This window comes from Branchiostoma floridae, chromosome 8 (assembly GCF_000003815.2).
Source record: "Branchiostoma floridae strain S238N-H82 chromosome 8, Bfl_VNyyK, whole genome shotgun sequence".
In the NCBI taxonomy this organism is placed as follows: domain Eukaryota; kingdom Metazoa; phylum Chordata; class Leptocardii; order Amphioxiformes; family Branchiostomatidae; genus Branchiostoma; species Branchiostoma floridae.
In genome coordinates, this window is record NC_049986.1 from 17,630,768 (window position 1) to 17,643,011 (window position 12,244).

The following is a 12,244-nucleotide window of genomic DNA, read 5'->3' on the forward strand; positions in this document are numbered from 1 at the left end:
TTTTTTTAGTCAGGAACATTTTTCAATTATCTCAGTAATCAGAAGTAATTAGAAGACCAAGAATCAGCAGTCAATGGGTTCAAGAAATGGATTCATCTTAGTATTGCTATCAATCTTTATCTAATCTTACAGGAAAATGGTTGTAATGCTAAATTTTTATGAAATATGGAATGCTAGAATTGTCTTTCTTTCTCTAGACAAGAGAAGTAGGTAAGTTGAGTGATATGCAACCTTATGTCAGGATTATTGTAACTTTCTGACCATTTTATCTTTGATGACCTTTCCTGTTCTCACGTGTGCCTTACATCTTGCCACTCCAGGAGCGTATGGACGGTATTGACATCCAGGCTAAGCAGTTTGTGGATGAGGGTCACTTTGACGCCGACAACATCAAGGCTAAGCAGGAGGCTCTTCAGGAGAGATACGATGCGCTGCAGGTGAGAGTTTTACCTGTTTGTGTTAACCACTCGAGGGAGTCATAATAAATGGCCATAGTAGACTGTGACAGTTGGCCACTATACTCTATAGGCAGGATTCTTATTGATTGGTTAGGCCACACCAATTTGATTTCTTGGTTTCTGGATTTTTAAATTAAAAAAAAAACCTTAACTGGAAAAACATGATACTGAAGCCTGAGGACCAGGTTTGTGCCTTGGTGCACTCAGTTTTATGGGGTGAATACAGTCATATTCAAGTTTTTTTCTCTACCTTCTAGCTATATGATGTCCTCTTGCTATATTTTGACTTTTGAAAATCTGAGAAACAAAATTAAGTTGGTATGGCCTTAGATAGGAAAATGATCTTCTTGACCAGCAGAAAGTGGTCACAATATCCAGATGGTCTGTATGCAAATGGCTTGTAAGGAAGATAGAATTTGTTAAGGGAGTGTTTCTTTTTAGAGTGAACACTGCCACCCCCATTGTAATACATGTGTGGCCTGTTTCTTCTGCAGGAGCCTCTCGCTGCTCGGAAGGCGAAGCTTGCTGATTCGCTGCGGTTCCAGCAGCTGGTGCGTGACATCGAGGACGAAGAAGCGTGGATCCGTGAGAAGGAACCTGTCGCCTCCTCTACAAACAGAGGTGGGTTCTTAAGGCAGACTTGTCTTCAAGAGTTGCTTGAAGCTTGCTTAAGGATGCTAAATAATTCAAAATAACGTTTTTTCAATCATACTGACCAATGGATTGCATGGAAGTTATTTTTAGTCTAACTGAGATTTGTAGGAATTAATAGTACTGCATCAAATAATCTTGGGCAAATAATCAGAAGTTATCGGTATTTGCTATCTTGTGTTGTGTGTAAGTTAACATCTTAAAAAAATATAGAAACCTTCTCTAGTACTGATAGCCAGACTGTGCACCTCAATATGATGACAGTAAAATGAAGCTTTGATCCATCATACTAAATTGTGACAAGTGGTAGCCTTAGATAATTATGCTATAAAATAAGATACTGCTTGCTATTGTCATTAGTTTGTGCTAGTTTCAATCATTATCAACATTATGATCATAACACTAGAAGTTTCAACATGCTGCTTACTACAAGATGTTCTTATTTGCAAGATCTTGAATGCAAAAGAAGTTCTTTGTCAGATTTGCATGAAAAATCTGCACAGTTTGAAGGTTTTCCTGCTTGTCTGCTCGATGTCTCCTGAGCACAGGAATGTCACTGCCTTGCCTTGTCTTGTTTTTCACTCCTTTTCTCTTTTCTCACCTCCACTGACATCTGCTTCCTTAGACGAGGTTGCTGTGGCTGGTATGAACAGTTTCTCACTCATAAGTGCATAATCTCCGGCTCCGCCCCTGTGGTGTTGCCAAAAAGTTCTCTCGAACTATCTAGCATGCTTACTTCATGCCTCAAACTGGTGTCTCTCTTGTTACTTCTACTTCTAATAAACTCTTAACAAATTTCATAGGATCTGTTACAAAGGTAACAACAAGAAAGTACTCAAGATGGAGCTGTTTTTTAGTGCAAATTTAGGCAAAAGATTGGAAGCATTACAAGAAGACTGTGAATGTGCTGCCTGATATTTTATTTAACAGAATTCTAAATGTGGAATGTTGATTTTAACTAAGTCTTCAAAACTTTAATTATGTTACTATGAGATGCCCTGTGTTTATTGAAATATAACTTCCATTCTTCTTTATGATGAAAATAACAGGTAAGGTCTTGATTTCTAAATTTTATCTTTGACTTAGACAATATCATATCAGTGTGCTGAACTTTCCAGTACCTTCTGCTGTATTTAAAGTTATTTGGAAAACATACAGAAATTTTAAGTCACCATAGTTAATTTCCCTTTCTCTGCATTACAAAGGGCGCGACCTGATTGGAGTACAGAACCTCCTGAAGAAACACCAGGCGCTGCAGGCGGAGATTGCCGGGCACGAGAACCGCATCAAGGCGGTCTGCCAAACCGGACAGGACATGATCCAGGAGGAGCACTTCGCCTCGGAGGACATCAACGCCAAGGTGTCGGGACTCGAGGACAAGTGGCAAGGACTCAAGGTTTGTTGTTAAAATTTTCACATCAGATTCTGTTTTCTTTAATCGGGCCTTAATTGATGGTGGTGGGAAGGAGGGTCTGAATAGGGGATCAGGGGTGCCACACCTGCATACTTTTGGGACAAGATCAGCTGCTGGAATTGGAAAATCAGATTGACCACTGTGATCATCTCAAGCCACAGTCTGTTCAGAAAATATCTTAGGCTTTAGGTATAATCCCCTTCTTTCAGATGGCTTGAGAATGTTCAACTTTTCACCTCAAATGTTCAACTGTTGTGTTTCTGCACTGCAGTTTCTGTTCGTTCTGCCAGAGGGTGCTTATTGTCAGGGGGTTAAATTCTGAAGATATCTTAAGTTTGCTTTGTTGTTGTGTTCTGTAGGACAAGGCAGGACAGAGGAAGCAGGACTTGGACGACTCCCTGCAGGCGCAGCAATACTTTGCTGATGCCAACGAGGCTGAGTCGTGGATGAAGGAAAAGGAGCCGATTATTGGAAGTGTGGACTATGGAAAGGATGAGGACTCGGCTGAGGTATGTACTGGACTCGTAATTTTGGATTTGGACAGAGTGCCTTATTGCAATTATTAACCTTATACCGAATGCTCTCTTTCTCAAGCTTGGGTGAATCATCTTCTAGTGATTTTAATAACTGAAAGATAAGACTGTACAAAATGTTGTGATTTCTTGTATATAATTGCTATTTGCCACTTAGCTAAAAGACTACAGGTACTTGGTAATTATGAATAACATTACAAAACAACTTTAGAGTAGTATACAAAGCACCATTCAGAGTACTTTTCACAGAATTTGATACCATCTGAAGTAAAAGGGAGGTAGTAACAGTTTGTGATTTTTTTTGGGTGCTTATTTGTGTCTTTAATTGTCTCTTTTCTTTGTCTCCCAATGTCAGGCCCTCTTGAAGAAACATGAGGCCATCGTGTCAGACCTCGATGCGTACGGAACCAGCATCGAGGCACTCCGGGAGCAGGCAAAGGCCTGTAAGGTAAGTGATAGTAATTAACTTTAAAGAAGTGGACTTCAGCCATATCTTCCTTGATGGAGTATGCTGTATCCCGTACAACTATACAGATTTTTTAACCTGTAGTATAAAGTAAGTCGACTCTCTAAAACTTCATAGTGTTTGCCGTGACACGTGATTTTGAAATTAAAGATTAATAAAAGAATGTTGCAAAGAGTAAAATTTTGATCAAAGCAAAATTCTTTTCTACTGGGTAGACCATTCAATTTTATAACAAGTTATTCCAAAAAGCAGTTATTCAAGAAACTGGATATGATGTTGGTTATTGTTTAAGGCCCAGTCTTACAAAATAGAACGGAATACAATTGAGTTGACATGTTTTATTTCATCATTTTAAAGCAACAAGAAGCTCCCGTTGAAGACGACACTGGCCGTCAGTGCGTGGTCGCTCTGTACGACTACCAGGAGAAGTCGCCGCGTGAGGTATCGATGAAGAAGGGAGACGTGTTGGTGTTGTTGAACAGTGCGAACAAGGCAAGTAGCGACGGGAATGAGGCAAGTGTCAATTTTTTGTTATGTCTGCTCCGGTGACTGGTGGCCATGGCTGGGTCTGCCCGCAGGAGTAAGGTACGGTTGAGCGCAGAGTTGAAGGTTGGATATTCTGTTGCAGGGGAATTCAAGGTCTCCACGGGCACATACCTCAATCAAGTAAATCTGGAAATTAGGGTTTCTGCTGCCATTAGAATTTTTATTTTGATGTTGATTTTAATCACTGAATTAGTCTCCAAACTGAGGGGAGTTAAGGACAGAAAGCACAGTGAACACAGCTGGAAGTACCGGGTTATGCACCAGGACACGATTCACAAGCAACAGGCATTATGTTATAACACAGCACAGCTGAAGTCATGTTTTCTTTTACTTGAAAAAAAAGCTGGTTTTAGGGTTATTGTTTGCTTTGTTGGAGCTGGGGTTGCTTTGGTTATGGAGATGTTACTTTCATGTCTGTTTGAATAGGTACACTGACAGTATTTTGGAGCCTATGTCAATGTTATTTTACAGTTTCCTTACTCGCAGTACTGGTACATTCCTACAGTGGTAGAATTATCAATGATTTACCTCTGGAGACTCTGAGTTTTTTTCTAATTTCGATGGTTTCTCCTCTAGGATTGGTGGAAGGTGGAAGTGAATGATCGCCAGGGTTTCGTACCCGCAGCTTACGTGAAGAAGATCGATGCCGCCCAGTCGGCATCCCGTGAGAATCTCTCGGGGCAGGCCGTGAACAGTGTGGCAGCAAGGCAGGAACAGATCGAAAAACAGTGAGTAGATTTGATGAGGATAAGCTCCCCCTTGCTTTTCTGATGATTATTGCAGTGCCAGCTACAAGCTGCCATGTAATTAGCTCACCTGAAGGGATTGTTTTTGGCTCAAGTCTATCTTGTCTGTCTGTCTGTTCTTCTTTTGTTCCTAATATACACAATGCAGTGTTGTCTTAGTAGTAATACATCCTCTGTGCTAATCGCTGTGGGACTGGAAGGGTTACGAGGCAGTATGGGTAAGGGGTTGAAGTCTGCCATTTCTGATTACCTTATCAGGACTGTAAGAGCTTAAAACATTCTGTTTTCTTTTTCAGGTATAACACCCTGCAGTCTCTGGCTAACGATCGCAAGTCCAACCTGGAGAAGTCCTGCAAGAAGTTCATGCTCATCCGAGAGGCAAACGAACTGCAAAACTGGATTAACGAAAAGGTAACAGTTTTGTTCTCTACCCCTGTATTTAACTTTTCCTTAACCAGTTGTTAAGATTGACACTTTAGGGAACTGTACCGCTAACAAAAAGTAGACATGACAGATATTTAATCTGGTAGATAAGAAGACACCAAACTGTACCATCATTACTTCAAACGTTTCCTCCTTTCCTGTATGATGAAATAATCACCTTTCTGTTGATTCTTTTGCGTTTGAAATGAAACATTGTTTGTATTTCCGACTTGAATCTGTGTGGAATGAAGAAGAATATGTTAAGTAAACCTTAAGTTTGTATTTAACTGTCTAACACTTGGAATTGATTTGATCGTTAATTACTATTTTATACTTAAAACATTTTCTTCTCTCTTGTATTAATGGTGATGACATTTAATTTTCTGTTGATTCTGTTGACTGTAGTAAAAAAGAAACGTTGCTTGCACTGTCTTCTTGTGTATGGAATGAGGTGTGATTTGATTTACCTTTGATTTTGTAACATCTTGTATTTAACTATCTAACTTTTCTGGAATTGAGTTGGTTGATCACAATTTTCCTATTTACTCTTACTATTAATCTTTCTTTCTCATATCCTGTTTATCCTGTGAACACTGATTGGTGCAGCAAACACAAGCTGTAAGCGCCCCCTTTCTTTTCCATCGGTTACTGCAGCACCGCATCCTAGACTAGGCCTTCACAGCCCTCTTGCTACGCAATGTACAGTTAGCAACGAAATAATTCCTACCCCTTGTAGTTGTAATTGTGGGAATGAATGATTTTGTTGTTAACTGTACAGTTATGTAGTCATAGACTCATACTTGCTGCAAATTAGTCAGCAGGAAAAGACATAGTAGCAGCTGCCTTTTTCTGAGACAAAGCAATAAAATGAAAACATTGAAAGGACTGGAAAGGGCATGAAAATGTATACACATTTTTTTCAGGTCCACTGACTTCTTTGCATTTTTGATCAACTTCCCTGTGTAATTTTTTTTAGAAAGTCCTGTGCACATTTTCACTGTCCTTTTCTTTTCTGATCCAATTTATACCAGTATTTGTCTCAAAGCTGGTGCTCAATGCTTTTAGTATTGAATTTATTGATTTAGTAAACTTTAAGGTACAAAATGTACATAAACGTATACATGTGTACATTGTTAAAAATTTTATATTGTGTACATTTGAGATTGTTCACATGTGCTTTGCTCTTGGCAATTCTGCACTAGGTAAGTTGCAGCAAAGAAATATGAATTTGTGTGAAATTGCTGCTTGTACAGCATAAGAGCACACCATCTACACAACTTCATGCAGTTATCGTTATATGCAATACAGTAACTTGAAAGAATCTCTGGTACTTGTAACTGAAGGGGTTAAATCATGTACATGGAGTGCTTTGCATGTACATATAATCTATGTTGTGCTGATGTTTGTTTGTTTGGGTTGTCAGGAAGCCATTGCTGCTTCGGAGGAGCTTGGGGATGATCTGGAACATGTGGAGGAGCTGCAGAAGAAGTTTGACAACTTTTCTAAGGTCCATTATCATCTTATTTTACTTCCAAGATAGTGCTGAAAGTAGTTCATTTTTTTCAGTGCAATGTGAGTCTTAAACTGTCACTGAAATTTATTATTTAGGGTCCAATCACATCCGCTGAGCTGTCTTAATATGACAAAGACTGTTAATGATCTTTGCTGGCAGTTGGATCCGTCGCAGCCTTCTTGAAAATTTTACAACAAAATAATTGTTCAATGTCTTATGATGAATGTCACTGCGCCATTACTACATGTAAGCTTTTGTCAGGCAAGGGTCTGGTCACATACTTTGTACACTAGATTTGCCATTGCAAATTCAAGGCATTATTGGGACAAATGAGGGATTGTTGTACAAAGGAGAGTTGTATTCTTATTAGGGACATTGCTTCAGATCCTTGACAATGATAGGTTCTGTCATAGCGTTGAAGAACATCTTATTACACAAAGATCAATATGGAGCATGTAACTGTGTCTTAACAAGGAACTTCCTCTACCACAGGACCTTAAGTCTCACCAGAACCGCCTGCAAGAAATCAACGAGATTGCCCGGAAGTTGGAGGATGAGGGCATGATTGTAGCGGAGGAGGCACCTGCCGTACAGGCACAAGTCGCTGTAAGTATTAGCATGAAAGCTCATCTGTGTTGATGTAGTACATATTGAAGATTTTCCACTGTCTTACAACACCAAAATTAGCTTACCTTGAATTTTCAGTCGCACTTCCGTCGACCTTCTTCAGGAGTGATGATTCAGTTACTCTGATCACGTGACTTAGAGACACGTGATTCGAGTAACGAATCATAATTCGAGGTAAGCTAATTTTGGTGTTGTAAGACAGTGAAAAATCTTAGCTGTATGTATATCTTAAAGTTGTACATTGTATATCAGTTCCTTGTTCCTGAAACATTTTGAAATCCCGTAGACATGTTGACTACAGCACCTTATCATGTACCTCTGAAGGCTGAGTTGTACTGCATTGTTTTGTCAATTTATACAGGAAATTTCCACATGGACACCAGCAGCTGTGTTTATCATGTCATTTTTGCAACAAGGAGATTGAAAAGGAGGATACTACTTGACTTGTACAAATGTATTTTGCCTTGTTCACTCATGACATGTTTTCCCCTCTGTACACTATCAAGAGGAAGTGATGCACCAGTGAAAAGCGTTTACAACTGTACATGTAGTTACAGTGACTCTCCAGAGATACAATTTGCCATGCTCAGGTTGTTTATTGTTTATTGTTTATTAGGATTCTCCATAAACGATGACAATGGAGGGTTGCACTTTGATAGGCAAATACTCATGCTACCGTACATGTTCTGGCTCACATGTCATCACGGAAATGTTAGATATAATTGGCATACTTTATCTAACGATTTTACACAAGAAAGTTTCCTCTGAGGAACTTAAGGTATAATCATTGTTCTGAATGTTAACTTTAAAACTAAATGTAGCAATGTTTGGGCTACTTAAATTTTGTTAAAGATAAAGCAAATCAACAACCTAGTCGCTATTCTGTATTCTACTATGAGAACTGCATACGTATAAAAAGAACTCTGAAGCTGTAATATGCATTAAGCCAAGGCGTTTTACAGCTTGTTTGACATTTAATGACATTTTTCTAAGAAGAATCTACTTTGCTCCTCAAATGTATGCCATAGAGGCAGTTCCAGTGAAGTCTGTTAAAAAAAAAAGTGTCAATGTGCTGTAAGCCAAAATCCTATTTTTCTAGATGCTAACTTCTCTGTCGTATCATATAATTTTTAAGTAAGAAGCTTTTTGACATTTTTACGTAAAAACCACTTTGTTCCTCCAAAGTACGCTGTAGAGGCAGCTCCCGTGAATGCCGCCATGCTTGGTGCGGCTCCCGGCGCCGCGGTAAGGCTCGAGGGGCAACCCCGCCATCTCCGCATGTCCACTTCTAACTTTTCCCTTTTTTTGCCAAAAAACTGTCCTGCCTGACAGACATACTAACACACGTTTGCCTGAAGCTGAGCTGTTGTTTTCAGTGACCACTTATCCTTGTAAACATGCCTACAGTTTACCCCCTTGTATGACCAGCTCACAGTTAAAACATCAAGGCTCAAAGCTAGCTTCCTGCCCTGCTATTGCCTGTCGCAATAGCCATAGAATCCCTTAATGTTTATAACAACATAAGCTATATTATATAGCTTCTGATGCATTTATGCTCCTTGTATGAACATTATACTTAAAAGAAAAAATGGGTTGCCTTAAGTGATTTTTACCATGTGAACCTTGGTTTTGAGCCTTGATAAAATGATAACATGTGCGTGTGTACAAAGGAGAAGTGTAGGGTTGTTTACAAGGATAGGTGGTAATTTATTGCTGATGACTTACTTACAAGCATGCTGTGTCTCATGTAGGAATGTCTGTCTGTTATAACAAGTTGAACTTTATTGAAAGGAAACTTCATCCATTTTAAGTAGAAAACAATTAATAGTTTAGTGTTTTTATATGTACATAAAGTGCATGTACTAAACACACACTAGATCCAAGTAACAAACATCCCAGAACAGACCTGAAAAGGGTTATGAAACCATTGGAACATGATGAAAATGCAATTGTTGAAAAAGATATGACATGTGTTATTATAATACAGCAATGCTATTTCTTTTCAAACTTTAGCAGTGATGATTGTTAGAAATCAGTCATCGATTAGTGTTGAGGAAAAATTCACTTTCAATAACAATAACACTTTCACCATTTTACCCATTTTTTAAAAGAAAATGTCATTACCTGACTTATAATTGATTAACCCTGCAGTTACTGTATATGTTACAATGCAGTAGACTCACATTTTGAACATGTCTGCCTTGTTATACATTTACAGTGTACATGTACATATACAAAATGTATGTACCACCATACATGTACCAATACATGTAGACAGTCATGTATCTTATTGATAGACACATGTTAGTTCCTGATTGCTATTGCATGTTGTGTGTGACCGGTAGACCAGTAGACATGATAGAACCATGGTTTAGATGTTAGATGTCTCACCACTTTTCTTTCTCTCCCTCATGCCTGGTGATGGATCCAGGGCGAGTTACAGGTTTGGTTCTTTCCTTCGGTCTTTTGCTGCTTCCCTGCTTCACTTTGCCCCACCCACAGCTGGAGTTATGTACAGATTGACTCCCTGTCTGGCAGTTTGGAAAAAAAATCATGACATTTCATGTCAGAATTGAAGCTCAATGTTTCTCTGTTAACAGTGTAGCTATTTACGTTGAAATTGAAGCTATACTTTTCCCTGTGTTGCCAGCTCATAACCGAAATTGAACAACAGTACTTGTTTACAAACTTTCATTTCAAAACGTAGTTGACCATGTAAAACTCATTGTACATACTTTTTGTCGAATCCATAGCTTCTAAGATTTAAACTGTACGTTGTAGGTTTCCTTGTTTGGCAATTGATATGACTTGCCTACATGTACATGTACATGTACATGTAGTTTGGTAAAGATTGGAAGGTCTAACATTCACTGTTTTGGCATTCTGAAGTTGAAGTCAACAAGCTTTGACTTTTTTCAAATAGTGTATGCAAAATATGTACTGAAAACCTTTTTATTTAAAATGGTGCTGAGAAAGAACATGTTCTAAATTCTCAGATGGACAAGATCTATTGTCCTTTGAAAGTTCATCTGTGTTGGTACAAGTCATTCTTGAAATAGTTGAACTGTAATTTCCAACACCAAAATTGGACTCACCCAAATTTTCGACTGCACAGCATCAGTCTTTGTCAAGGAATGAACAATCCACTGCTGTCATGACGTCACGTTATGCAGATAGAACACGTGACTCAGTAAGCAGTGGATTATAGGTTGTCCTGGATTATATCTATTGTCCTTTGAAAGAAATCACCAGATGTTGGTGGGGCAGACCATGCGCTGCTGTTGTGCTGCTGTAGTAAAATGCTTGCCTAACCCAGAGTGTGTGTGTGTGCATTGTGTGTGCATGTGTGGTTTCTGCTTTAATCTGACAAGTAATTCTTAAAATCACAGGAATTCCGCATCATAGACAAACCAGTGGTGATTTTGCTGGATAATTTCAACTCAACTAAAGCATCTTTTAATTTGCAATATTGAATATGATACCTTTAATGTATGCTAACTTTTTATTTCAATCCAATATTTAAGCATAATGAGGACGAAATAATCATGCTTGCATACAGGAACTTAAAATTCTTGAATACTTCTAAATGTTAATTATTATGTTCATAGTATGATAACTATTCCCTTTTGCACGTTTTCCTACCACTCTAAGTTGCACGCAATTTTGCATGTTTGTGTCCCACACACACAGCACCTTGCACATGGTGTGATCACACAGAGTTCTCTAGTCTTTATCTATTGTGGAATACTTTACTCTTTTAACAGCTGGATTTCTCAGCTTCATGCAGACAAGCAAAATAATTTATTGACACAAAAGCATTGAAATAAAAATTTGTTATTGATTTCTGTTCATAATATGCTGAAAATAACAATTTGATACATTCTGTAATAAAAAAAAGTTTTTGTGTTGAATACCAATTTCTGAGTCAGACATTTTACTACATTTTACAAAACACTCTTGATTCTTTTGTTTTTACCTAAAAGTGTCCAGAATTTCCTACAATAACTATCGATCAATTTTTCCTTTGAAATGCATGTTTTATGGCTCAATTATTTTCCTTAAGTACTCAAAATCATTAGCATGAATTTTTACAGCCCACTTTGTGACTCTAAAAAACTAAGCAAAAACCATGCTGTCTGCCTAAAGCTGAGTCAGCTAAAATGTTTCCTCTGACTTGTCCTCTCCCCTGCTGCCTGGTGCTGGTGTAGACTACTCGTACAACTGTCACCACCACACGAACAGCCGTAGATACACAGAACTTACAGGTTTGGGCTCATACTCTACTCTCTCTGGTATAGCAGTACTACTACTGTAAATATAACAGGTAGTTTGTACAGGTTCTGCTACTTTTCTACTGAAATCCACAAGCTGTGAAAAAGCAGGAAGGTTGAGGAAAATATTTTTGTTTCGAAAACAAATTTTCATAGTACTTGTGCATTGTACATTTATAAAGATGATTGACATGTCTTGTATGATAATGAGTAATGTACGATGTAGTTTATCAAGATGTGTTGATAAACATGTGTCACTGAGGGAAGACAATGGATGTTGTCTGAAACGTTTGAAGAACTACTTCTTTGGCTTAGTTTATCTAGGTCTTAAATTACAAGATACAACTTTGAATATTTGACGAAAATAAAGATGTCAATGAATACCGTGCCATACTCTGAGGAAGAGAAGCAGTTGAATAGCTCTTCTTCTTTTCCCATACTATAAAATAATATTAACATAACAAACAAAAACCTTACTGTTACTATGATTATTGAGCATATCTGTCGGCTATAAGGATTGTCTAAAAACCACTCTACCTTTGATAAAGCTTGATCTAAACTAAGATATTTGTTATGCTATATGTTCTGTTCTAGCT

At 38.2% G+C, this 12,244-nt stretch overlaps 1 protein-coding gene across 37 annotated transcripts in view; it reads left to right on the forward strand.

Moving 5' to 3' along the window:
• The window catches only part of LOC118421631 (spectrin alpha chain, non-erythrocytic 1-like), a 70,542-nt gene that overhangs the window by 24,144 nt on the left and 34,154 nt on the right, over positions 1 to 12,244 (forward strand). For 24 of the 37 annotated variants that reach the window (XM_035829029.1, XM_035829001.1, XM_035829006.1 and 21 more), the window contains 15 exons: positions 321 to 437; positions 953 to 1,079; positions 1,735 to 1,752; positions 2,315 to 2,505; positions 2,883 to 3,032; positions 3,412 to 3,504; positions 3,880 to 4,014; positions 4,645 to 4,796; positions 5,111 to 5,225; positions 5,844 to 5,855; positions 6,661 to 6,744; positions 7,243 to 7,356; positions 8,563 to 8,622; positions 9,809 to 9,820; positions 11,586 to 11,642. In XM_035829029.1, coding sequence (XP_035684922.1) covers positions 321 to 437; positions 953 to 1,079; positions 1,735 to 1,752; positions 2,315 to 2,505; positions 2,883 to 3,032; positions 3,412 to 3,504; positions 3,880 to 4,014; positions 4,645 to 4,796; positions 5,111 to 5,225; positions 5,844 to 5,855; positions 6,661 to 6,744; positions 7,243 to 7,356; positions 8,563 to 8,622; positions 9,809 to 9,820; positions 11,586 to 11,642 — 1,437 coding nt within the window. The remainder of the gene's footprint in view (positions 1 to 320; positions 438 to 952; positions 1,080 to 1,734; positions 1,753 to 2,314; positions 2,506 to 2,882; positions 3,033 to 3,411; positions 3,505 to 3,879; positions 4,015 to 4,644; positions 4,797 to 5,110; positions 5,226 to 5,843; positions 5,856 to 6,660; positions 6,745 to 7,242; positions 7,357 to 8,562; positions 8,623 to 9,808; positions 9,821 to 11,585; positions 11,643 to 12,244) is intronic. The other 13 variants (XM_035829028.1, XM_035829030.1, XM_035829037.1 and 10 more) reach the window with 9 other exon arrangements.